The 27971-nt window shown below is 41.5% G+C and overlaps 1 protein-coding gene across 1 annotated transcript in view; it reads right to left on the reverse strand.

The window, feature by feature from the left end:
- Positions 1-17599: 17599 nt before the first annotated feature.
- The window catches only part of rab38a (RAB38a, member RAS oncogene family), a 14472-nt gene continuing 4100 nt past the window's right edge, over positions 17600-27971 (reverse strand). Inside the window, exons 2-3 of the mRNA XM_017430991.2 lie at positions 25241-25521; positions 17600-19481 (exon numbers count right to left, since the gene is read on the reverse strand). Of these exons, the coding sequence (XP_017286480.1) occupies positions 19326-19481; positions 25241-25521 (437 nt within the window). The 3' untranslated portion in view covers positions 17600-19325. The remainder of the gene's footprint in view (positions 19482-25240; positions 25522-27971) is intronic.

A 27971-nucleotide genomic window follows, 5' to 3' on the forward strand; every position in this document is an offset into this window, starting at 1 on the left:
TCGTGTTGGAAGTTGGTTCCACCATTGCTCCAAGCTGTGTTTTATAAGGATGTGTTTCAGCCGGTCTTTATTTTAAATATTTATTGCATCCTATTAGGCTGCATTATTCTTATCCAAACCGGCACTAAATAAATGCTAACAGTGGTGACGTCGTTACATTGGTTAATTAACCAGCTGAAATCACAAATCAGGGATAGCGCAGGAGGAATACATTTAGTTGGTTGAAACCAAATTTCAATCCATTCAAAAGCAGCAGAAACAGGTGACTAAAAACGTGCGTGTACGCTTCAAACTGGTGTTAGGTGTTCATACCTACATGTTATATTAAATCACAGATGTATGAGCAAGGCAACCAATTGGGCCAAAGGTCAGACTGCATCTATGTTTTGCTTCATTTCAACATCCAAACTGATTTGTGTCTTAAGGTTTGTGCGTTTAAAGCTGTAACTCAGACCGGACTGATGAGCTGACAGCTAGTCCGGGTGAAGCCAAGTCAAAGTGGAGGCTGTGGTCTTTTAAAAACAGCTACAGCCTCAAAAATGTTTCATAGCTATTCACGCGAATGCCATGTTACATGTTCTTACAGCTCCGAGCCACTTTCAGTAGGAATATCGTAATATTTCTGCTGGAATAACTATCTAATGCAAACCAAACAGTGGTATAAAGGTTCATAAAGCAACATTTGCATGAACCACTATGAAATTATTGGCACAGGAGTTGTTTTAAGACGACAGCAATTCCTTTTGGTTTCGTCTTTTTTAGGCTAGCCACTAGCTTGTCCATCCTATCAAAGTTAAACTCTACTTCTCCAAAAAGAGATCGTTTAAAAGACTATCTGCAGCATGTAAGTTATTAATAATTCATAACCTTTTCCACAGAACCTCACTTCAAAAGTCCAAAATACTGCTTTAACACGGGGCCATTTCATGTGGTGTTTGCCTGGTACACAGTGTCTCCAGTGTGACAATGTTTGTGGGTACGTTTTGTTTTAAACTTTTTATTAGTTTCCCTAGGGCTCAGAGACTTTACACTGCCAGATTTAAACTTTGTCGGATGCTTGGACGGGAACGAGACAATTAGCTAAAGCCTGTGATCCATGGACTCACTGCGTGCCGCTTATTAGAGCGGGTCCAAACCGCCGCAGCTGCACACCTGTCACACAGATATGGAAATGAAATGACATGCACATGCAAATAAAGAGCCACAGAAACACACACACAGTGACAAACTAAATGTCATCAGATAAGAAACAGGAAAAGAGACGAAACTCAAACTAAATGGCCGCAGGACAGGAGGACTGAAGGATGGTATCCATTTTTCTTTAATGTTTCAAATCATCCACATGACTACTGAACACATGATCTGCTTTTTGCAGAACCACCGTACGATGTATTTGACAGTGGCGACCTGGTACACGAACTGTAAATATAGGAGGCTCAGCACGCTCAAGTATTCTTCACCACAGTATCATCGCCGTTACCAAGTCTATGTTTACTAATGCACCTATTTACCTTGAAGAATGTAGGCGTTTTGTTCATTTAAACTTTGATTCATGAGTGTCATGTTCGGTTCAAGCTTTCGCACCCACATGCAGATACACCAGGCGGAGAGAGAGAGAATCAGAAAAAAAGGTGATTTATTGGGGGAAAAATAATAACTAATAATCAGGATGGTCGATCACAGAGCTGAGTTCGGGTTCACTGGAGTGGAAAAGAAGTGGAGGTGAGTATGATGTCAACAGGAACTAGAAATGTCGAAACAATGGAACGTTCTTACAAGAAATGGGTGGAGAACTGAGCCAGGGCGGATTTCTGTGGTACCAGGGTGGTTGCGAGGAGGTCTGCTGCTGGATCGGCGGAGGGACTGCGTTGGAGGTCGGACAGGGTCTTTACTTCCCGTGGAGAGGAGTGACGGGGACAGACAGCGGAGGGGTCCGGGTAGGTCAGTTATGTCGATGCGGTCAGTGGAGCTCGGGTTACCGGTGGTGAGAGAAAACGCCACGGCGTCACAGGGAGTCACCTGAGGAGAATGGTACACGGTGAGTCACAAAAAAGGTTCACGAGGAGAGTTGTGCTGCGAGGAACACAGATGGCCTGTAGTACCATTACTGGTTAACACTCTGGCACCGGCGCGCAGGCTGCTCCCGTCTCTTATCCTCCTCCAAATGACGAGATGACATGCAGCTGTGCCGGTCGACCGGCAACCGCCAGCCACGCCCTCCAGAATGCCCTCACGGCACCCTCTGGTGGAAAAGGGACAAAACTGCAGCAAAAAACCCCAGACCACCACCCTGGATCCCAACAATGAGACCATGGGACAGTTCTTCCACTTCACCTTCGTCCATTTAAATCAGGCTAAAAAAGGCTGTGGACATTCTTGGTCTTAATGTAAATAAAATCAATATAATAGAGTTAAATTGGGCTGGAAAACATACATTCACCAAAAAAACAATCTAAAACTTAAGCTTAAAACTTCATCTAAATGTATGATGGCATGATCACCTCATTCTAGAAATCCTCAAATCTGGATGGTTATAATATTTTAATAAAATCCTCATTTATTGAGATAAAAAAGGTTATTATTAATACTCTTTTCATGCAGTGACTTACTTCTGTAGTCAGGCAGCACGCAGACTACCTCGTTTTTATTACCTGCAGAAAACTGTCTGAAGACTTTATTTACACTGATGATTATTTTACTTAAAGATAATAAAACCAAGCTTTGAGGTTAAACAGCAGCACTTTTATCAATAAACTAATTTGCCAGCCTTTCTCAGACAAGCGCGCTCTAATTATAACCCACGGACGTAATGTTGTGCCTCATTTAACGCCGCGGTTTCTTTTCATCCCTGGGAGGAAAAAGGCAGGTCTGTTGTTTGGCTGAGGCTCTGTCAAATATCAGTGTTCAGGTTTCAGACGGCACCACAGTGAAGTTCTTAATTACTGTGCGAATGCTAATTAAGCAGTCACGCCATTGTTTTTCTGCCTTTTACTTTTCCGTACAATTAATTTGCAATCTTAACACTTCTGTGCGCAGTTTTAGCCATCCCTAGATGAAAAACATTCAGTTCATTCAGGAGACGGGTGGAGTGGTGACTTTTACACTTTTTAAAAATATTTCACGTCATTTACAAATTGTTTCCCCACAGAAATACACTGAAATCATTGTTCTCTTTGAAATCTGCTTTAAACTTACTTTATTATTGTCTTCTTTTGCCCCTTTTAGCTCTCACCAACCATCTGTTATCTTTAACTTTTTACTCAGCCTTTTGCTACTTTTAGGTTTTAGCGACTATTCTGCTCGTTGTATTTTTTGGCTTACCTTTAGCTTTTAGTTAGGCTTTTGCTACTTTTAACACAAAGCTAGCAACCCCTGAAGACAGGAAGCAGCCGAAAGAACAATAACAACAACTAGTTTATAGATACATTTAGCTTCTTTTCTGCTGCTTTTAGCTTATAGCTGACATGTAGCTATTTTAGCTTTTGCTTCTTTTAACTTTCAGCTAGCATTTTGATTCTTTTAGCTTTTAGTTAGTACTTTGTTGCTTTTATCTTTTATCTACCATTTTGCTCGTCCTAGCTTTTAACTAGTCTCCCTCTTCTTTTAGTTTTAACGACTCAGTTTCATCTTTTTTAGCCAACTCACACTCAGCGTTCACATTGCATTTTCACAGAAAATGCAGAGTGATTTCTAGCATCAGTGTCAGATTTTCTGAGAAATAAAACGGTGCTGGTATAATAAAGAGACTATAGGCACAGAATGAAGCTGTATGAGGATTTTTCTCTGCTGTCATCTGAACTGAACCTCTTCTCTGTTCACCCCCCCCCCCACACACACACACAGATCATCAGAAGAGTTTACAGATTTATCTCTCACTTTCGGCTGGTCTCTACGGCAACACGCTGCCAGGAGAAGAGATAGTTTGTGTCTGTTTTCTTACAGGTTCTGTCCTTGTGGTTCTCCTTGATTTTCTTTCAGGCAGTGAAAAGACATAAAGAGAGTGGAGGTAAGAACCGAGTCAAAGAGCAACAATAATCACAAGACTTCTCTGTACCAGAGGATAAAGCTGCACATGATCTCAGGATGACTGCTTCACCCTGGTATTTTTTAAACAAACCACTCTTCAGCCGCCTATATAAACATAAATATATATAACTTAGTTGGCTATATTTTACAGATATTGAGCTAAAGTTTGGTATTAGGTAGTAGTTGAGAGCCATCCCCAACACATACTTTAAGCACTAACAGGTCGCATCTTTGTTGAAAAAAGTTGGCATTAACTTCTTGAGTTATGTCTCTCTATCTGTTAACAAAATATCTCATGAACCACTGGACAGATTTTAATGAAACTCTCAGAAAGAAATCAATGGATGCACATCTGCAACTGATTAACTGATTAGCCCAATTCAAGACAGCTGCCAAAATCAACTGACCGTATCAAAACGCACACATGCCAACAGCTCATTCAGTTTTTCACGTATTGAACTCAAATCTGGTGTGGTAGTAGCTGAGAGTCAGCCCCAGCATGTACTCTAAGCCCGTACAGACTGCGCGAGATCTTTATTTAAAACTTTGGCACACAATTGGGAAACAGCTCGAAACAGAAAGAACATGTTGCGCCTGTACATCGACCATCTTCACTCAGCGGCTTGTTGTAAGGTGAAAAAGCATCCTGATGGGGGGTAAAAAAAACCGGGATACTCATCTTGCAGCATGGATGCATACGTATAAACAGTAAAATGTTATGGAGCGCCGCAATAAAACAGCCACAGAGAAAATACGAGCAGTACGGTCAGAGGTAGCCCTACTATGGGGTCGATAAACACAGAGAGGTGCTGCGAGCGGGGGCAGAGGCAGGCTTTCTCTGGCTTCGAAATAAACACACAGTAAAAGACAATCGATAGTAAGAGCCAGGAGACACTAAGGATGAATGAAAATAGTAGCTGCTTCTCCTGCTTTGATCGATGTGTGTGTGTGCGCGTGTGTGTGTGTGTGAGCTTGTTTTTATTTTTCTCTATCTGTCAGAAAATCCAGGTGCACATTATTTTTGTGAGAAACAAAAACGCTGAAAGACACCAGCTAAATAATTGAGATCTGAGATTGAGTTCAAAGGCACGATTAAGAATTCGGTTGAGGTTAGGCTCGCTGTGGGGAACTGGGGCCAAACATCCAGCTTGGATAAATGGAGGAAAGGGTAAAGACTACAGAGAGCACCGTGTCAATGAAAAATCCTCACTCATACAGTGTGTGTGTGTGTGTGTGTTTGCTAAAATAGACTTCCCTTTAAAGGGCGGCTGAGTTCACGCTTAGGAAATCAGTGAGGAACCTTAGAGCCGAGTTTCTGCCCCTGTTCATGAAAATAACCCAGCTGAGGAGATTTGGGCATCTTCATCTAACAGGGCAGTGTACCTCTGGGAGGAGGACTCAGGGAAGACCAAGACCTGGATTTGTTGGGGGGGGGGGGAATTGAGAACATCTCTATCCGTAGCAAGGGAAATGAACCCACAGACACAGACTCACCTTGAAAACTAAAAAAAAAGGTTTATTATAACACCAAAACAAAAAGCTGATGACGCAGCAAAACTCAAAAGTAACTTACGGGAATCGTGAGGAGACACAAGGAGAGGATCTGACTGTGGCATCAAACCAACAGCAAACCAATGACCCAAAAGACTGAATATAAAAGGCTGAGGGTGAGTGGAAGATGAGCTACAGCTGGGACTAACAGGTAATGGGGAACAGGTGAGTTGGGCATGGCAGGCTGATTGTGGCACAGGGAAGACAAGGAACAAGACAATACAATAATCTAAACCACAGGAAACACAAGGAGCAAAACTACACAAGAACATCTTACAAAGAGAAACAAAAAACAAACTGAAAACATAAAAATAAATACAGAAAATTAAAAAAAACAACTCAAAAATACCCAAATCCCTACAATCTCCTTCTCATTGGTCTTCCCGCCTCCCAAAGACAGCTGGAAGTTTTAACTGGGAAGACGGAGGGAAGATTCATTTATGTATGCACCCCAAATTTTGCCCCGAAAGCCATTAAAGATGATTGCATCAAGATATGTTCTGTTTTGTCTTTAGACACTTTATATGTCATCATAAATAACTAGATATTTCTTAACAATATGGTATTTTAATCCTCAGTTAGGCTCAAGCTCTTAACACTTTGATGGGATTTTATTAAAAGTGTGAAAGGAGTCAGGCAGTTCAGAAAGTGGTTCACAAGATACGTTACAATTAAAGTTTATTCTACAGTTCCTTCAGCTCTGCGTGTGTGCAGGGTTACGTATTGATTGTAAAGTGATTGATTAGTTCACATCAGTATTTAGAGTAATAATTACTGCAGTCATCGTAATAAGCATGAAGTCACACTCCCAAAGCTTTTGTTTGTGTTCGCTGCCTTGTCAGCATTCTGTTTTATTTCTTAATCTTTCTGTTTCTTTTTAATTAAAGAGCCATAGATTTTTTTTCTTTTTAATTAGAGGCCTAGCATTCCACAGCACCCACTGCCTCTCATGCCAGGGTTTTAAACAAACATCATCCCATGCTAAAAAATGCTGTTTTTGGTCAAGTTTCTAAAATAGGTTATGCACAACTTCATGTGTGTCATATATATATCTGTTAGAGCTAGAGCCGTGATGACTTTCTGAGAGTGTCGCTAAAACTTGTTCCACACATTCATTGAAATCACAAAGTCACTTCAAAATTCACATGAAAAGGGAAGACTAAATTTATTTCTTAGATCATACATTGACCCCAGGTTCACAAATGCTTCATGTTGATTCTTTTCATTTTGATAGAAGAAGAAAAAAAACACTTTCCTTAGAAATTTCAAGCAGTTGGTAATGTGTCTTTGTGGAAAGTTTGTACAAAATCTGAAGGATCACCACACTTTTTTTCCCCAGACTCAAATATATTTTCCACGATAAACACAGAGCATGAGTTAAACGGCTTCAGTTTCTCCGAAAATGAGAAACTACACAATCATATATTTCTGACTTCTTTACAGACAGCTGAGTTTGGTTTTCTGATCATTAGATTCTTGACAGAATCTTCTGTTGACACAGACTGTCCAAGTAGCTAGAAGGTAGAACAGTGGCTTTAAGCTGAGCACTGCAAAACAAGAAAAAAAAAAAAAGAAAAGAAAAAGTTGTGCAAGTGCTGATTTTTCCTTTTTCCACTTTACTTTTTGCCTCAGTGCTCCACTTTCATCTTAAACTCCATGAACATCAAGTGGAAGGATAGTTTGGCCACTGGTGTGTGTGTGTGTGTGTGTGTGTGTGTGTGCCATCTTCAGGTTGTTTCTCTGCCTTTCTCCCAGAGGAAGGTTCAAGGTTTATTTCCAAAAAAAAAAGTAGGAATGGAAACGAAGAGGAAGACTAATATCCTAACAGACATGTGATTGTTCTTTGTTCTCAGAAAATTGAGCAACCAAACAGGTTTAGGGCCTTCCTTAATTTAAAAGGTTGGGATGTTGTGTAAAACATTAAAAAAAAAAGAAAAAAACAATGCAGAGATTTGCAAAGTCTCATAAACCCATATTTAGTCACTATGGGACATAGTTAACATATGAGGTGATTAAACTAAGAAACAATATGACTTTTAGGAAACATAAGGTAATTTTGAACTTGATGGCAGCAACACGTCTCAAAAAAATTGGGGCAGGAGGAAGAAAAAGCTGTACAAATAAGTGGTACGGATAGGAAACAACCGAAGGAGCATTTTGCAATTAATTAGGGTTAATTGGCAACAGGTCAGTAAGAGGACGGGGAATAAAAAGAGCTTTTCAGAGAGGCTGAATCTGTCAGAAGTAAAGATGGGCAGAGGTTCACCAGCCTGCAAAAAAAATCTGTTATCTATAAATAATGGATAATTTCAGAATATTAAATCTCAATGGAAAATTGCAAAGACTTTAAATATCCCATCATCTACAGTTCAGCATCTCATCAAAAGATTTAAAGAGTCTGGAGGAATCTCTTCCACAGATCACTGTCTGTAAACACAGTTCACCATGTCGTCGACAAATGTTGGTAAACGTTCTACCATGCAAAGAAGAAGCCGTATGTGAACACCATCCAGAAATGTTGTTGTCTTCCCTGGACAAAATCTAATTTGAAATGGACTGAGGCAAGTGGGAAAATGTCCTGTGGTCAGACAAATCAAAAATTGAAATTCTTTTTGGAAAATATGGACGCCGCATCCTCCATACTAAAGAGGAGATGGACCATCCAGCCTGTTATTGGCGTACAGGTTAAAAGCCTGCCTCTCTGATGGTATGGGGGTGCATTAGTGCCTCTATCATGGACAGCTGACATATCTGTCAAAAGTATGCACAGGCTTTAGAACAACATAGAACAGCTTTTCAGGGAAGGCCTCGCATGTTTCAACAAGATAATGTTAAACCACACACCTATCCATTTCAACGGCATGGCGTCAGAGTAGAAGAGTCCAGGTGTTGTGGAAACATTTGACATATCATAAAACAAAAAAGATCTGTCAGAGACAACCCAGGGCTGCTGAACAGCTAAAATCTCCATCAGGCAAGAACGGGAAAACAATCTCCTCCAAAACCTCCAGCAGCTGCTCTCCTCAGGTCCAGATGTTTACAGACTGTCGGTAAAAGAAGAGGGGATGCTTCACAGAGGGAAACATGTTCCTGGCCCATCTTTTTTCGAGTTGTGCTGCTGCAATCAAATTTAAAATTACCTTTGATGCATTTACTGTGTTCCACAGTGGGAAAAAACATGGGTTTACGGTCTGTGGGCTACTTTTCGCAGGACTGCACATTTGGGAGTTTACAAACCTGATGACCGTCGGTGAATTGCACCGTAAGTGTAAGTGCTTTTCCACGTCAAAGGGTGTAATGCCACACTGCGATCTGTGGAAACAAAGGGGCTATTTACGTGCCACATTAGCACACAATTACACCTTATACACGCCCGTTTAATCCCCTTTCAGTTCCACCAAGGAGGAGCGGGACATGTCAGTGTAATTTACGTCGGTTTAGATTTAATTGCTTCCTCTTTATATCAAGTGTCTCTCCGCTCTGGGAAGTTAATTGCCGCAGCAGCAGCGTGTTTGTCCCTTTTGGCCAAGGCAGTGGCGCGTGTCCTTGTGTGTTTTTGTTTGTGGGAGTGTGTTGCAGCAATGTGTTCGCTGGCTCTCGTTTTCCTGGCAGAGAAAAGGCTACGTGGGGTGGGGAACAAAAAAATTTTTTAAAATGGGTCAGCGATGCCCCCACACTCTGAGTCTCCTCTAGCGGATGTGTATTGAACAACATGCAGAGAGGTCCTCTGTGTTTAATGTGACCTTGTTCTGCTCTGTTCTCCCCTCCATACACACACACTGTAAATTAACAAATGTGTAGTGTTTTGTGTGTGTGTGTCAGGGCTTTCACACCTATGGAAACACTGTGGGTAAATTTGCTCTCTGGAGGGGGCTCAGCAGCTGCGGTCCTCTCCAAAGGTGCCTCGCAGGGCTGTCCTGCAGTGCATGTGTGGCGCTCTGCACCCTGCATACCAACAAGCACATTCTCTCGCCTTCTCGTCGTACTCTTTCGTCACGCCGCAGACTAAAAGTTTAGACTCTAGGAAAAAAATAAAGGAGCGAAGCTTTACGACCGCATGTCACTGCGAAACGGCGGTGGGTTTAAAGGGACCAAAATCCAAAGCGTGAGCCGCAGAACATCACGCTGCGTCGAACACTTGAGCTGAGAATCTTTGAATAAATGTGGAGGGGTGTAGGAGGAAGGAGAGGAGGGAGGTGGGTGGATGGTGGGAGTTTGAGGGCATGTTTACGAGTTGTGGCTGTGTGTGTGTGTGTCTATGTGTGGGCGAACGAGCATGGGACCGAGTGATGGCTCACATGGAGGCAGTTGTCATGGCAACAGAGGATGTCGTCTTGTTCCGCCAGATCTCAGCTTTCCCAGAATCCTACAGACTTCTCTCGTCTCGACTGTCTCAGCTCTTACTTATCTATTTCTCCTCTTCTCGGATGCTGTTACATTTTGACCAAGGAGTACCTGCTCGCTTGTCTTATAGTTCTCCTTTCTTCCTCCCTACCCACCTTGCCATGTTTATTTTTATTTTACCTCTACATCTTGCCCCACATTCTACTCTCTCCTCATCCCACTCCCTCGTTACTTCTCCTGCACTGCAAAAACAGATATAAATAGGGTAATAAATTGCCGTCAAGCTGCCAGGGTGTATTTTTATGTGTCTGTGTTTAGACTTTTTCACTAATGATTCCTACAGACTGGTGAGGTATCCCTGGATGAGATGGTCTAACACCCCCTCCCTTTTATATGGTCCACACACACATTGCCCTTTTAATTTACAGCTTAACTGCTGAAAATACTGCGGCTGCTTAACTCTGTCAGGCTTGCGACCCTTAGGCGTTCCTAGTTCCCCCACTGGCACTGGAAGTAGCATCAAAGCTAAATAAAAGATAATCTCAGATATCACACCAGGAGCCTTGTAAAAGACAATGGAGCATGAAAGTACCAGAGGAAATACTCCATCTGTCTGATGGGTCAGTGTTCACAGAGTGAATTTATTAAAACAATGGTAAATGTCCCTTTTGTGACACATTTGCCACAGATCACATGAAAGGTCAAGAAATGTGACCTGCATCCACCCAAACATCTAATCTCCTCCCAAGATCCCACCTGTCACAACAGACGGACATCACCTTCATGTGTTGATCCAACCAGCAGACACGTTAACACACACACCAATCTGATGGGACAAACAGCTCTGTTTTTCTAGCCTGATTAACTCAACGTGACAACTTCAATTTGCCATTTATGTAAGCAATAAAAAATAATTTATTTTTTGGGATATAGGTGTGATTCCCATTTCAATGGCAGGTGAAACACACCCAACAAATTTAAACAAAAAGCTCAGATCTTTATAGTGAGGTTCTACGCAAATCTCATGAGCAGCTTTATTACACCTGTTGTGGATAACTTTTTGATCAAATTCAGTTTGCAGAATTTAAGTCTGACTGGATTGACAAAATAATGACTAGTCCGAGTTGGGCCGGGATTAAAGTGGATTGCTGATGTCTTTAAACAACTCTGATCTGGAAAGTTTCACAGCACACCATCCATTCATCCATCACTTTCTAGCTCTTCCTGGGGAATCCCAAGGTATTCCCAGGCCAGACATGATACTGTACATCAGTGGTGTCCAATCCTGGTCCTGGAGGGCCACTATCCTGCATGCTTCAGTTGTTTCCCAGCTCTTCAGTAGGTCTTAAAGTTCTGGAGAACCCTGTTAATCACTCAGTCACTCATTCAAATCAGGTGTGTCACAACAGAGAAACATCTAAAACATGCAGGATAGTGGCCCTGCAGGACCAGGATTGGACACCACTGCTGTACATAATCTCTCCAGCCAGTTTTGGGTCGTCCACCAGCTCTCCCCCCAATGGGATGTGCCCAGAAAGCCTTTGGAGGGAGGTAATGGGAGGCATTCTTATCAGATCCCCGAAGTGAGAGGCACAGTGGCTCTATTTAGACACCCCCCCCCCACCACCACCACCCCCACCACCACCACCCAATGTTGGTGCTCTACCTTATCTCTAAAGCTGAGCCTTGGTACTGGTATTAAGAATCTCCTTCTTTTGGCCATGCATACCTTGTGATCATAGCTGAGGGTTGGATCGAAGACGACTCAGCTACTTCTTCACTGCGAAAGACCAAAGCAACGCTCCCATTACTACAGACGAAACCCCGACCCACAAATTCATGTGACTCACTATCCTGCCATCACTCATGAACAAGACTCTCAGATACCTGAACTCCTTTGCTCGACACAGAATCACCCCTGTCCCACATTTCTCTGTTTGAGAACCATGGTTTCAAATAGCTGTTCATGTCAGCACGATTTTATCAACTTTTACATTACAGTCAGTTTTGTGTTACACAAATATTTTCAGTATTCTTTGTTTCATTTGCAAGCACAAGGTGCAGCAGCAGCTGCAGCTAGCTGTAGTTTTTCCTGTCTAGCCTGGAGCACAAAATTCAGGATAAAGGTTTTTAAAACAGTATTCCCATTAACTGCCATAAAATGTTTCAAACTGTGGTTGTTTTCAGGCGGAAGCAATCCATTATGATCTTGGGCCTACGCAGACTAGCCATTAGCTCATCAATACGGTCAGATTTTAACTCCGTTTCTCCAAACTGAGGCTGTTCAAAGAGCTATCTACAACAGGTAAGATATGAAATGTTCATAACCTTTTCACAGAACACTGAATTTGTTTGTCTTGTTATGACGTTAGACGCATTTGTCGACAAGGAATGCATCTACAAGTCACATTTGCTCGCTGGTGTTACACACATCAGCAGGTCAGACTCTGGCCACATCTACCCTCTGACCTAATCCATCATGTTTATGCTGAAACCGAAAGACATATCAGAACTATAGGTAAGAACAAAAACTCTCCGGAGACTGAATTCCTTGTTTGGACTCTATTATAAAAGTTTCCCTGCATATACAGTCAGCATTTTTAAGAGGGCGGGGCCAGGCTAAAGCATGATAAATGTCCTTTCCCAGAGGGGTAAATGTGCCGTACATTTCTGTTGTTTTTGCGCCTCAATAAATTGTGTCATCTATCGGCGACGCAGAAGGTGATTACACCCTCATATCTGCAAAGAAATAATGTAATATGCAGCCACTGTTTCCAGACTATCATCCCCCCACCTCCACCTACCCCCCTACACAAACTCCATGTGCTTTTACATTTTCTTCATTTACTGCTCCTAAATAATGACACACACTCACACACACACACGGATACGGACCTGCAGTGTGATTTATTGTTATACATCAGCAACAATCTGAAAGCCCTGAGAGAGGGAATATGGGCAAAACAGCACAAACACATGAGACCACCTGGGAAACACACCACTATGTCTTCATTTGCAGCCAGGGCACGTAGAAAAGACAGCGGAGACACGAGGAGATGAATGTTAACTATATGGGAAATGTAATAATCAGTCAGTGTGATGATCTGCAGCACTTTGAGTCCACAAAAAACCAAGAGCTTTAAGTTTGCTTTATAGCCGTGATCACTCTTAACCTTTTTAAGAGCCTTTTGTAAGCATTTGTAGACTATTATAAACATAAAAATTTTCTATAAGTTTCCTTACGACATTTGCTGCAACAAAACAAAGCCTTGTTAAACCTGTTACAGCATGGGGGTAAAACAGAAAGCTGCCGTTTTCAAACAGAGCTTTAAATGGTTTTAAAAGGATTTGTTATGCAGGGCAATGGAAGAAGACGTCATCTTGTTACATGATCATTATTAAACCTTGAAAGCATTAAGTAAACCGGATGAAAAATCATGCAATTCACTTGTGGTTTGTATTGTAATTAGATAAACATCCATCACGAGACCAATACATTTTTAAACAGTTAACACCAATGAGTCTTTTTTTTTTGTCTGAAATATTGGCACTCTTCTTAAGAGAGGCTGAAGGATGAGCAACCCAACAGGACTTGTGAAAATGAGCCATAATGGGGAAATAATGATGACGATCAGTAGAAAGGAGTCAATATAATTAGGGAGAAGGTTGGGTGAACCCTTGAAATCCCAGAGAGCAGCTACAGATGTCTCTTCCTTCCACTGGGGCTCTGCTGTTGCAGAAGCAACAGGGCGTTGTGTGTGTGTGTGTGTGTGTGTGAGAGCTCACCTTTCCGCTCAAAACAGAGACATCTGTCTCCTCACACAGGCCATGTGTCTTGTAACACAAGCCCTCTCTAGTCTCCATCCTCTCGTTTCACTTTCATGTGTTTTTTCTCTTTCTGTCGCCCATCTTGTTGTCTTTGATGGAGTGCCAGAGGCTGGCAGGAGCTCCTGCTCTGGGCCTGTGTGGGCACACTGTGACTGTCCTTTGTAAACCAGCAAACATGCACACACACACACAGATTCACATGGAGGAGAAACAGATTATCAAATAGCAAATTCTATTATGCACCGCAGATTACTTTACAAAGATCAGACCCGCATTGCACTCAGTTTGCCGGCTGCATCCCCTACATGTGTAAGAAAATACAATGCATTTGCTCACTTCTCCAAAAGAGATGTCAGTGGTTTACTTTGGGTTATCTACTCTGCTTTTTTTAGTAGTTTTTGCTGTCTTTACTGTGTTAAACCAACTAAACCCATAACTGAGAACTCACTCTGATCTAAAAGACCAGCTTCAGGTTGTACGGTCTTACGCGTGTCGGCCTCTGCTTGAGATTTCGGCAAAATAAAATCACGTATGAGCATCAGCTCTACCTCAGACCAAAGAAATATTTTGAAAACGTTATAATTTCTCGTGTTTATCGTCAGAACTCCCAACAAAGAAGAAAGTAACGCAATTTACCGCAACTCTACACTCCATGTCAAACTGCTGCTGTTTGCTGTGTTTTTTTGCAAAGACAAGACAAAGACAAATAAATAAATAAATAGAATTCAAGGCCGGCTGCTTTTCATGGCAGAGTTTTAAATTAAATGTTGTTCATTTGTAACTAACACACACATGCACAGACACAGACAAAAGCGTCGTCGCCCGCCTTTCGCCTTGCAGCGGTAATTGATGCTGCACTCGATGAAGCTCTCAGAAGTTTTTTAAAGAACAGGTAAACTTCTGAAGTACCTCGTGGGCTCACAGGTCAAATCTGACGTAAAATAAATCAATAAAGTGCTACCTTACAAATGGGATAACCACTTGAAGTACTCTAAAAGGTTGTGTCTCTTTATTTTTAAAAAGGGAACTTGGATTTGACAGAAAATGACCAAACGTCTCCTCCACTGCTGTGGTTCAGGCTAATTTCCTTGAGCTGGGACTTGTATGTATTTTGAATGCAAGCAAGTTAAATTCACCTGTCCCCATGGGATGTGCTTCAGTCACTGTGCTGTCCTCGCCTCAACGCAGTCATAAACGCGACTCTTCTTTTTGCGACAGTACCAGAGCTGTGCGGATTTAAGATGAGACCTAATGATGCCAAGTTTGTCCAAATTGCGCCACAAACACGCAGCACTGAGCAGAGCAAACAAGCAGATGTTGATTTACCAGCAGACACAGAAGCTTCATGCACGGAGAGAGCCTCGATGTGCTCCACCTCACACGTTCCTTCTGGATCTTGAATCCATTTAAGCCTTGTACCTGCCTGCTGAAGGATTTAAGACTGAGGGTCTACAAGCAGCCTGTCACGCTGTGCTGCCCAGTGCACACACACAACCTGTCCATCCTCTGGCCTGTTCCACACTCATTCATAATGCATGCAACCAATGTTTGGTTATTGGAATGTGAGGGCATGTGTGTCTTCCTGTGTGTGCCTTCCTATAGGTGTGTATGTGTGTGTGTGTGCATGTGAAGGACAAAAACTTCCTGCAAAACAACAAAAAAAAGTTTTCTTTCTCCTGAAGTTCCAGAGGTAAAAATCTGTCAGCATAAAAAAACAATAATATCTTCATAACGTTGTTTTCATTCCCATAAAAACACAAGAAAAAAAACAACAAAAACAATAAGAAAACCATACAAAACTCTTTTTTTTTTTATTACGGCGCCTGAGGCAGATGATCTGCTTGGACAGTTTTCCCACTGTGTTTATATTACTAAGAAGGGTCCAGGGAAGGTGGCAGTGTTACTTATTTTATTTCTTACTTCTTACTATATACATTTTCTGTGTTTTGTGGACGTCTGTATCCACTGCTGAATCAATGTGGGAAGGTAAATGAAGGTTTCTTGACATTTCATGACACTGACATTAAACCTGTGTCTGACATTTAAATTACCCATTGATTTTTTTTTCAGACAGCTCCCTCATGGCTGTACATTAAGATTGATCACCCACCTCTCTGTGGGCAGCTGTTTGTCCGTCCGTCCGTCCGTCCATCCGTCCATCCATCCTCTTTATCTTTATCATTATCTGGTGAATAACTACAGGACCTCTGGTCACTGGCATGGTGTTGTTTACTTTATAGTGGTGAGTTGGTTTAAACAACTGGGAGGCTAGAACTAATTAATCAATTGCTTTTTCTTGTTGAGGGAATGGAGGTGAGGCGAAGTGGTATGGCAGCCATCTTGGGACCGGAGTTCCAAGTTTGATTCCCTGGCATACCCATATGTTGTGGTTTCCAAGGCACCTAATCCCTCACTGCTCCCCAGGAGCTGGAACAGCTGCTCACTGCTCCACTCGCATGTTATTCCAATGTAAAATGGGTCGAACACAGAACAGTTTTCACCACAAAATGTGCACATCCAATGATGACAACACGTAGCACCTTCTGAGGTTCGGTCAGGAGGAAGAGCAGTCGTTGTATGCCCTGCATCCCCAGTGCACATATCAATGCGTTCTTAGGCAAGTTCCAGGCTAATTGCTCTGGTGAATGGGTTAAAACAGGAAGCATATAGCATTTCCTCAAACTCTCCTCCAGCTCTATGAAACACACTGCAGAGGCTAAATGATTGGAGCAGCATCAATCATTGTAATTAACTTACTGTCAAAGCCCAGATGCGTTTGGTCAAATGTGTGAAGCAGTTGTCAGGAAAAATGAAGACAGCAGTCAATTGCCATCCCTTGCATGTTAAAGGGGGGTAACTGTGATATTTCCAAATAAACTAAATCCATTTCTGTCGCACTTCAACGAGTGTAGATAAAAGGGTAACAAAATGGGATTTTGTGCTCACGCAGCTATAAACTGTTTCCTTCACAACAGGAGAAAAACACACAGAGGCTCCTCCGTCTAACTTATTACAGTCTTTCTTTGTGGCTTGCAAACGTCTCGTTTTTTTTTTGTTTTGTTTTGTTTTGTTTTTTATGTTCTTTGACGTGTGTGCAAATCAGCTGTAGAGTGTATCCAGCCTGCGTGAAAGCAGGACTGATTGCTCCAGTGTTTTACGTTGAGCAAACAGGATGTCTGAAAACTGCAGGTGGAACTCAGGAAATCCGCAACCGTGATGGTGAACCAGCAGCTGGTTTTGCTCACAGCGAAAAGGTGGATGGTAATGTACCTGCCTTTGTCTGATTGTTTGACTGTTTGTCTGTTAGCAAAATTATCTCATGAACCAGGGGGCAAATTTTAATGAAACTATCAGGAAGTAGCCATTGGATGTACATCAACAGGCAATTAACTTTTGGAGTTGGCTGCCACACTTGAGCTTTGCCAGCGCAAAAATGGCTACAACTCAGTTGATTTTACAGACATCAAGCTCAAATTTAGTGTGGTTTTAGCTGAGAGTCCTACCTAGCACATACTTTGAGGGCTAACAGATCATGCAATTTTTCAAGCTATCACGCTTGATGTTTTTTTTTTTTTGAACAATAAAAAGGCTAAAACTCGCTTTTTCCCCCTACAAACATCATTATTTTAGTTTGAAACTCTTGCACAAAGGGCAGAGGGTAATAAGTATTTCCTAAACTTGGTCTTTCATTTTATTTGCTTTCAAAATTGAGCAAATGTTTTAAAAGATTCACACAAACTCTCTCAGTCTGACTGGAGTAGATCGACTCAGCGCGCGCGCGGGGGGGAGGGGGGGGGCAACGTGGATGTTAAACTGCTAATGTAAACGAAGCTGTTGATAAACATAAAATGTGAAATAAACATAAAATCTGAAAAGCATAGTACATGACAATATTTGAGCTGATTATAGCCTCCATGCTGGATTTAATGTCCTGTCTCTTGAGAACAACATTACAGTCAGTGTTATGATTAAATAAAAACTCTGCGAGGAACAGTTTCGGCGTTGGCGCGTGTCCTGAGGCAATATACCTCCCGCAGAACCACTTTGCATGTGTTTAAAAAAAAAAAAAAAAAATCCTAGTTAAAGTCTCTTGGAGTAAAGTTCAGTAAATTTAACAGTGCCCTCATTTAACAAACTGCTGAACTGAGAACGTCCTCCTGCTGATCTCATTGTTTGGAGAAGTCTGTTTACATATTTGTCATTATTCAAATGGCATCAGCTAAAATCCATTCATAGTTTGGCAAAGTTGCACATAAAGGAGTAATGCATGTTTTATATAAAAGCTGGCGTAGTTTCTTTTGTCCAATTGAAGTGCATATCATGAAAAAACATCCCTCTATGTGTCTCCATCTGCTAAGGGGATATACTGTAAATGTTTACTCTAATGCAGAAGATGCCAGACTCTTTAAATTGGGGGGGGGGGGTATCAAGATTAGCAGCTAAAAGGCTAGGAAAACATTAGGAATATGGTTATTAGCTGCAATGTGTCAGCTCTTATTAGAAACACATGTGTGCGTTTCTTAGCCTTTTATTTGTATAATAACAGAGTGAGCAATTTACAAACTGAAAAAAAATGACAGCCAGAAAAAGCTTGTGTTCATATGAACACTTTTAAAACTGAATACATCTTTGGTCCTACAACCTGACTTTGTCTGCTGTACATAATCTGTACAGAAGTGTATACTTATCTGAAATGTGTCCCCAAAATTACAGATGTTACAGTTATTTTACAGTGGAATAACACTAAACATAAAACCACTGATTTAAAACAAATACAGTACAACGGACACAGTTCTTGCCATAAATTTAAGAAACTTCCTTAATGCACAATAATGTTTACTATAGAGTTTTAATATGTCGCCATTTTAGCGAGAGAAAATATGCACCTTATAAATAATAAACACACGCACACACACAGTGAATATTATCTGTGTAAGACATTCAATAAAATGGGTTTGGTTAGAAAAAGGCACTTTGATTAATAAATACTTATAATCTGCTATACAGAGCAGTATTTTGTGCCAACGCTGGTGCTAAAAAAAAAAAATGAAACCAGATGTGAACAAAGAGGCTACTGAGAATGAAGCCAGGATGCCTTAAGTAACAAATTAAAATGTTCTTATTAGCTGAAATTTATGCTGAGAATAATAAAAAACGAGTGGAAGAGAACATGTTGAAGTAGAGAGGGATGAAGAGAGACAGATGTGGTTTGTATGTAGTGATTACCTCCGCAGACCTTTAGTACAGATATACTGTGATTTGTGCATCTGTTTGTTAACTGTGTCACCATGGTAACCGACGTGTCAGTGTTAAGGCTTGAAGGGGGGTGACCTTGTCTTTGAGAAGCCCACACAGCTGCATCCATCTCCCTTCCTCTATTTCTGTCTCCGTTTCAATCGGTCTCGGAGCCAGCTGCCTCCCTGACAGCAAAAAAAAAAAAAAAAGAAACTCCAAAATAAAAAGACGCCAGACAGGAAGAGAGCTGGCACCCTTCTGTAAAACATCCAAAGTGTTTGTGCCTCCTGCTCCTGTGGCTGTGTGTGAAGTGACGTACAAAAAAAAGGGACGCTCAGCTGTTATTGGGACCTGAAGCAGGAGGAGCAGGTCCCGACTCGGTCCGTCTCTAACTGCGGGGTGATGGTGTCGGGAACCTCTGACTGGAGCATGTCATGCTCGCTCGCAATGATGTGCCTCACCAAGCAGTTGGCTGCCTCGTCAATGTTGATATTCTCCTGGAGAACAGAAAGGGGAAAATGGGAAGACGGGGAAAATGTGAGGGGAGAGGAGAAAAGGATTTTATGACACGATGTAGACAAGAGAAGACAGACTGTTCCTGTGATAAAGTTCTGAAGAAAAAGGGTGAGGTAATCAGCTGGATCATAACTAAACTGGGTATACAGCATGGGTATAAACTGAGAGAGGACTTTTTAAACATACGGAGGAAATAAATAGGAAAAACAGCTGTAATATGATGATGACTGATAGTAAAACAACCTTAGCTCAAACTGAGTATGGAACATTATTCAAAAAAGATGCATCTGTAAATAGAGTTCTTGAAACTTGTGCAATTACAATTTTATCCACAGAAATAGTTTTGTAGGCGTGTTGATATTCAGATCAGTCACCACTGACATGTGAACCTGTACTCTGTGTTTTATGTCTGCAAACTCTGTTGTTGAGTCTGTGCATTCAAGACTAAGGAACACAAGCTGACTTTTAGCATTTTTCCAGTGGACAGAACTCTACTGAGCATCAATTAAGAACGGGGATTTATTTGAACTAGGGGTGGGAAATATGGCAACTGAGCACAGAGTACAAACAGTCCCCAGACGTGAGTCTCTGGATACTAATACATGTAGTACAAGCAAGAGCAGGAAAACCATACGAGACGACGACTCAAATAAGGAAGAAATTCTCCAATGACACCTTGAGCTCAGATCTCTAATGAGCCGTAAACTGAAAGGCAGGTCTATACAGTACTCCGTGCAACAAGATCTATACACAAAGAGAACATGCAATGTCTTTACTGGAAGTCCACAGGCAAGAATCAAACCAGTAAACCTCTTACTGTGAGGTGACATTATCACATTATCATATTATATGGGGGAAAAAAACCCTCGTATGCAACGTTCCTGTGCTCTTACTGTCTTTATCTGAACACATCAAAGCCAAGTCACATTTACAGAAATATTTAATTTGTATTTAGAGGGTAATATTTATACAAAATGTTAAACAGCTGTTAATAACTTTGTTACACTGGATCAAACAACAATAAATCCTTCTGTATAAAATATTTCATCCCTCCTTCTTGTTCTCCGTTGAATCTAAATATTCCCCCATGTTGTAGGAGGAAGTATCACTGATTAGTTGTAAAGAAAAAGTCCCTTGTTGGCAGATTACAGTAGTCATGAAGGTCTATTGTGAAATCTGTGCTCAAAGCAGTGGTTTCTTAGGGTAGCAGTACAAGTGTAAATAATACACACTTTTTCTTATTTATGTTGTTTTTTATTATTATGTTACTAATGAGCATTTTGTGGTAATTTGGCATGAGTTGATTTAGGACAAAATGTGGCTGACATGCAATCTTTGTTTATGCCACAGCCAAAGTAGCAACCAGAATCCCTAATTAGGAAATGAGTTTAGCAAATACTAAAGAGCTAGAAGAGAGTTTATCCTTCAGCCAGTAATGTTAGACACTTGTTCTTCCTCTTCTTCTTTCAGCTGCTCCCATTAGAGGTTGCCGCAGTGGATCATCTCTGCCTCCATCCATATCCTCCCTCACTACATCGTGAACCTTCTCTGTGGTCTTGCTCTTTTCCTCCTCCCCATCAGCAATATGTCCACTACCCTTCCTCTACATATGTCCAAACCACCTCAGCCTCTTGAACTTTGTCTCCAAACCTGAGCTCAGCCTGATTTGGCCCTCTGATAGACTTTTTTCTAATCCTTCTGTTTTGGTCCCTCCAAATTAAAATCATTTGATCATCATCTCTACCACTTCCACCATCTTTAAGACATACATAAAAGAAAGTCTCTCTACCAACTTGTAAATGTTCTCTTTCACTCTTGCCTCTCTTCTTCTGTCACAAATCCTCCCTGACGCTCATCTCCATCCACTCCACCCTGCCTGCACCCTTTTTTTCACCTCTCTTCCTCTGCCTCTCTTCCAACTGCTCCCTACTCTCACTGCACAAAGTCGTCTGATCCCTGATGCAATCCCACCTGCATCTTGATTTTGCACGTTTCACCACTGCCTTATATGCATCCTGCACTGCCCTCACATGCTTCTCCGCCACACCTGACTTCCTCGTACAGCGCCACACAACTCCTTTCTTGGTACCCTATCATCTGCTTTCTCTAGATGCACGAAGACACAGTGCAGCGACTCCTTCTCCCATTCTCTGCCCTTCTCCATCGGCCCTCTCAAACGTCCTCGTCAAACCCTCGGTAGAGCTCTTTCTAAACAGGAAACCACACTGCAGCTCACTGATCCTTGCCTGACTTCTTAACCTGGCTTCAACGACTCTTTCCGATGTCTTCGCGGTATGACTCATCAACTTTACCCCTCTGCAGGTCCTACACCTCTGCACACCCACCTTGTTCTTGAAAGTCAACACTACCACTCCTGTTCTCCATTCCTCAGGCCTTTTTATCTCTCTCTAAGATTATGTTTAATAATCTGGTTAAAAAGCCCACTGCCCTCTCTCCTGGACATCCCCATACCTTCCATTCTCTTCGTGGCTGCCCTCACGTCCTCAAATAGCAAAGGTTATGCAAACAATCCGAGGAAACTTGGGAGAAAGCTGCTGCTGGAGCTCACACAAAGACGTTACAGATGGGGAAACACGTGCGCACACACACAGCTTTCTAACAAGTAAGCGTTGCTGCAGCAGTAACCGATCAGATCCCGTGATACGCTCAGAAGATCTCACACACACACCTCCTCAAACTAGCACAGCGTTTCTGTTTGACTACAGATTTATCCCTGTCAAAATAAAAACACACTCTCAAACACGTCCTCTGTTCCCTCGGCAGCTTCATTACCCTCCCCGTGCACGCCGGCGCATGCAGAGTGTGTCCTGAGCTGTTCGAGATAAGACGTTAGAGTAATTCTTCTGGCAGGTAATTTAGGCTCCGAATACATCAGCGATCCACGCTGAGCAACAACAGGCTCCTGCAGCTCATTCCGCTCAAAGACAGACTGCATATATATACACACAGATGCCATTTGAGGGACAAATATGCACATTACTTAACATTCATGGCCCATTACTGTTTGTATAATGGCTACAAATATAATTGCTGAAGAGCATAACAGCAGTTGGTGGTGTTAAATCATACAAACAAAGCAATGAGCTGGCCTCGTGAATGCTAAAACAGCTGTGGAATTTTTTCCAGGTTGAATATATATATATATATATATATATATATATATATATATATATATATATATATATATATATATATATATATATATATATATAAAAACATCGCAAATTAGGTTAGATTAGGTAGATTTTTTAAAACATAAAAGGCTAATTTATGGTAGCCACATTCACATGGGCAAACCTGGCTGACAGTCAACACATTCAGGTCTAATCATAACACAGTTCAGGTCCGTAAACATGTCGACTTGTCCTGTTTTAGCGAGGAGTTGCATTTGCTTTTAGCAGCAACTGTGATTTCCTCATACATTTTTTAAAATCCATTTTGTGTGTCATGTTCTCTCTGAATTGGTAACTTAAGTATGTTACAAAGTTTTCGGCTGCTCCTCTCGCGCAGATGCGTGTCAAGCTCAGGATTCGTGAGCCTGACGTTCCAGCTGCTGCTGTCTGCGTTCGTCCATTTTCTGCCTTTTCCACCCTGCTGTGACATTCCAAGCTGCCACAGTGAGAGCAGAGTGTCGGCGTGTTGCTCACCTTACCGCCAGCAGCTACCACCGACACTGTTCATAGGGTAGCTGTGAAACCTAATGCACTTGGAATAGTTTTAATTGAATATTTTAGGCTTTGCTATAGATTTTGTTATGAAATACACTGTTACGGTGTTGACATACCTCGTGTCAAAGTCAGACTAAAATCTGATATATGATAAATCTGTATATGGAAAAAAAAACTATCAGTTAGGTAAATGCTATTAACTCTTCCTTTAAATAAAGTTTATAATAAAAAAGCAGGTAGCACATCTGTCTTATGAACAATTAATATCTTACCTGTTTTAAATAGATCTTTGAATTACCTCAGTTTGGAGAAATACAGATTATTCTGACCAAACTGATGAGCTAATGGCTAGTCTGAGTGGGACCGAAACCAAAGTGGACCGCAGCCATTTTAAAAACGACTCCAATCTTGAATATTATATAGCACTTTTTTTGTTTGTTGTTTGTTTGTTTTTCAGGTGTATTTATTGGAAGTTCAGGGGTATTTGCAGGTAAAAGCAGCAGCAGCAGCAGCTATCTATAGCACTTCCGGATCAGCCTGGGGCACTTCCTGTAGGAATAACTGCTGGTATAACTGTGAAATGCAAAACTGGCCGCGATGTAAGACTTTATAAAACAGCGTTCACATGAAGTTTGGAAACTGGAGCTGTTCTAAAGAGGCCAGAATGAAACTCCTTTTTCTCCAAACTCAGGTTACCCAAAGAGCCATCTACAGCAGGTAAGATATTAACTGTTTATAGTCCTTGCACATAACCCCCTCCCAAAAGATTTTAGGGCTTAGAACTGTAGAGGAATATAAAATACCTTTCTAGTGGCGACCGTTGCCCAGTCAGGTCTGACACAAACTGAGAATTTCTACACTTTTGATTTTCTGAAATATGTAATTAATAAAAAAAAAAAAAGCCAAAGTATAAAACTACTCCTTTCTGATTTGTGTAGTCTGTGGAAACGCTGGGCTGATCTACAACCCCTCTGCATTCCTGGACATCTTATCTGGATGATGGAGCACCTGATGCAAGAGCAGCTGACCTGGAAAAACCCAGATGGTTCGTCTGCTGAGAGCCTCGGTGGCGAGAGCGGCAGAGCGCCGTGGCTGAGGATTTATTCATATGCAGATAGCAAACAGGCGGACACCTTGAGACTCTGCACGTCTCATCTGGAATGTGCCTCGGCGGCGGCCTCACAGGACAGTCAGGCGCTGGGTCAGACCGAGTCAAGGATGTTAAGGACATTTACACAAAAGAGACATGTCTGCTGGAACAAGGTGTGTGTGGGGGGCCTGAACTACAGAGCTCCCACTGAAGACTGGTCTTTTTGTGTCATGTTAATTCTGTGAACGCGGATTCAGAGTTCACACCATTGTTTTCCTATATTTTTTTTTTTTTTTTTACTTTTTTTTGTACACTTTTTGCAATCAAACTGCTTCAGCATCCTTTCTGCCATATACATAAAAAAATGTTCAGCTCACTCAGGAGATGGGTAATATGACTTTGGCTTTTGTAACTTCCATATTTATTCAAAGATTTAAGTTTATTTACTAATATTTCCCCCGTAGAAATATTCTGGGATCTCTTCAGTTCGTTCAAAAACATCGTTCTCTTTGAAATCTGTTTCACCACACGCTCTATTTTGGTCTTGTTACTTGTCGTTTTTTAGCTATCAATCTGCTACTTTTAGCTTTTAGCTAGCATATAGACACTTTTAGCAAGCCTTTTGCTATTTATAGATTGTAAATACCCTTTGGCTACTTTTGGCCTATAGCTACTGTTACTTTAGCTTTTTGCTAACCTTTTGCTACTTTTAGTTTTTACTTAAGCTTTTGCTGCTTTTAGCTACTGTATTGCCCCTTTTTTTTATTTTAGCTAGCCTTTTGCTACTTTTGTCTCCTGGTTAGTGTTTTGCTTCTTCAGCTTTTAGTTGGCGTTCAGTTTCTTTTACCTGTAACAACTCAGTTTCGGCTCCTTCTGCACATTTCAGCAGATATTCAGCAGTCAGCGTTCACGGCGCATTTCAGCAGCAAACGCTGTTTGTCTCGTTGTAAAGAATTCTCACCTTAGCGGACGTCTCAAACCATCCCACAAAGCCGTTCTCCTGACAGAACTGCTCCATCTTTATTCCGTTATTGGTCAGCACGTCCCGACCCTGGTCACACTTGTTCGCCAGCAGCACCGTGGCTACGTGTTTCCCGTTGGCAAGTGTCAGTTTGGAATCCAAGTCCTCCTTCCACTTTGTAACGGCCTCGAAGGAGGCGGGCCGCGTCATGTCGAACACAATGAAGGCTCCCATGGCTTCGCGGTAGTACACACGGGTCATGTTGCCGAATCTCTCCTGACCTAAAACAAACATGAACACACAAAAAACAAGGGTTATTTATTTTTGTTTTCCAGGTTTATCATTTGTGAACCTCTCATGCTTCTCCGGGAAGCCGAAAACGATAGAGTGTCACTTCATAGCCAACGACAGGTTTCAGAAATGAGCCAAGTGATTTACTCACTTTATCACCTTTGCAAGCATGCAATCTCTGCATACTTCCCCTCCTGATACACACAGACTATTTACACTGGGCAGCAGCGACAGAAAGAAAAGATAAACAGAGGCAGGATGGGAGAAGAGATGTGTGTTCTGTTTATTTGTGTGTGTTTGCCGGTGTAATTATCTGCAAAGATTCCTGGGGCTAAAATTAATTCAATTATCCCTGTTGGAACTTTTCATCCACACAGACTTCCCCCATCTATTATTTCTCCTGGACCACAATAAGCTGCAGGATAAATTTCTGCTTCTGGGCATTTTCACAAGACGGGGTTAATCAAAATCAACAAAACTGGTCTTTCTGACTCTTCAGCACAAAGGATGGAAAAAAGTGAGGAAACAAAACACAACAGATGTGCCGTTCTTTTGTTGAGTTCCATAGAGCTGGTTCTACCTCGGACAGCTGGATCAGAGCACAGGGTCCGCAGCAGAACAGCTGGTGTGGTGACAGGTTTGCTCAAGGACACGTCAGACAAGCAGTTATCTTAAAAAACCTTTCCTTAGACTGCTAGGTTCAGGATTCAAATATGCAAAGCACGAAGTTCTTTGTCTGCATGGACAAAAAGCTTACTTTGAAGCATAAAATATAAACAAATGTTTTTGGTCTATTAATGCTACAGGTCAGATCTTTTGAAGTAGAATTCTCTGGAAAGGTTATGAACAGTTAGTATCTTACCTGTTGTAGATAGCTCTTTGATGACTATTCCAGAGGGGCCATGACCAAAGTGGATTACGGTCTTACATTTCTAATTTCAGAGATTTCATAGTGGTGCATCTCCATTAGTTTCACATTACGCAGTCCTTTACATAAAACTGTATATTTATTTGCAAGCACGAACAGCAGCATCAGCAGCTAACTGTAGCACTTCCTGTAGGAACGTAATAATTGTTTTTGTTTGAAAAACCATTTGACTTAAACTGTAAAAGTTTATAAAGTTGAGTTTGCCTGTATCATGAACAGCGGAGATGGAGGCGAACCCAGAGAGCAGACTCGTGCTGGAAAACTAAAAGAAACTAATTTATTAAAACGAAAACAAAAAGCTGACGGGGCAGCAAAATAAAAACTACAACCAGGGAAGCAGGAAGACACAGGAAAAGGACTACAAAACAATGAACAATGATCCTACTGGGTGGTGGAGGAAATGACCGGGATTTGAACACAGAGGAAAACGAGGTAAGTGGAAACAGGTGGCATGATTGCAAAGTTTGGACAGGTGTAGATGGGCGTGGCAGGGAAACCAGGAGGGAGACTGAGGAGAAGTAGGAGAAGCATGAACAGGAGACAAGACAGAATCCAACCAGAAAACACACACAACCAAATAACAAAATAAACATGAAACAAGCCAAAAACAAAGAAAACCCAAATCCCGACAGCCTGAACCTATAAGAAGTCACTGAGAATGAAGTGGCTTTAAGAGGGCAGCAATCCTGTCTGGTCTTGGCTCCACTCGGACTAGCCATTAGCTTATCAATCTTGGGAATTTAAATGGATAATTATTAGCAGATGTTTCAGATGTAGTTGCTAAGATTGACCCTAAAGTACCAAGTTTGAGTTGGAGAAATTGTGGCTCGGCAGTGCCCAATCACACACACATACACACACATTTCCTACTCATGCCCTAAACTACAAAACCTTTGGGATGAGGCGTTCAAGGCTATAAACCAGCTCTTTCAAGATGTCATACCGAAGGATGTAACAGTTGCATTTCTCTGTGTTATACCAGCAGGTGTGCAAGGACGGGCTAAATCATATCTTTTGAAATGTTCTTTTTACAGCAGCCTTGAAATGTGTTACAATTAGTTGGATTGGATTAGAGCCACCCTCTTACAACGCTTGGGTAGAAAAAGTAAGGTAACTGCAACAAATGGAAAAGATAATATATCTATTAAGACTTCATAAGCCTACCTTTAGTATGTGGGGGAGCCCAGCAGAAGCTCTATTCGTGTAAAGGTCCAACAAGTAAATTAGACCAATAACTTTATTTTAATTACTATTACTTTATCGTAGTTTGGGGTGCCTTAGCTCTTCCACTCAAAAGAGATCTTTCCTTTCTGGTTGCATGGTGATGCTGAAACCACAGCTGAAGCCATAACTGTCAAAAGTTACCCTGAGATGTTTACTTTGTTGGAAGTCTTTGCTCAAACTTCTATTGGTTGCGTTTGATGTATGACTGTGTGAATTCCTTTGGTATTCAAAATATAATAAAAATCTAATATATATATATATATATATATATATATATATATATATATA

The sequence above is a fragment of the Kryptolebias marmoratus genome, linkage group LG2 (assembly GCF_001649575.2).
Source record: "Kryptolebias marmoratus isolate JLee-2015 linkage group LG2, ASM164957v2, whole genome shotgun sequence".
NCBI classification, from domain to species: domain Eukaryota; kingdom Metazoa; phylum Chordata; class Actinopteri; order Cyprinodontiformes; family Rivulidae; genus Kryptolebias; species Kryptolebias marmoratus.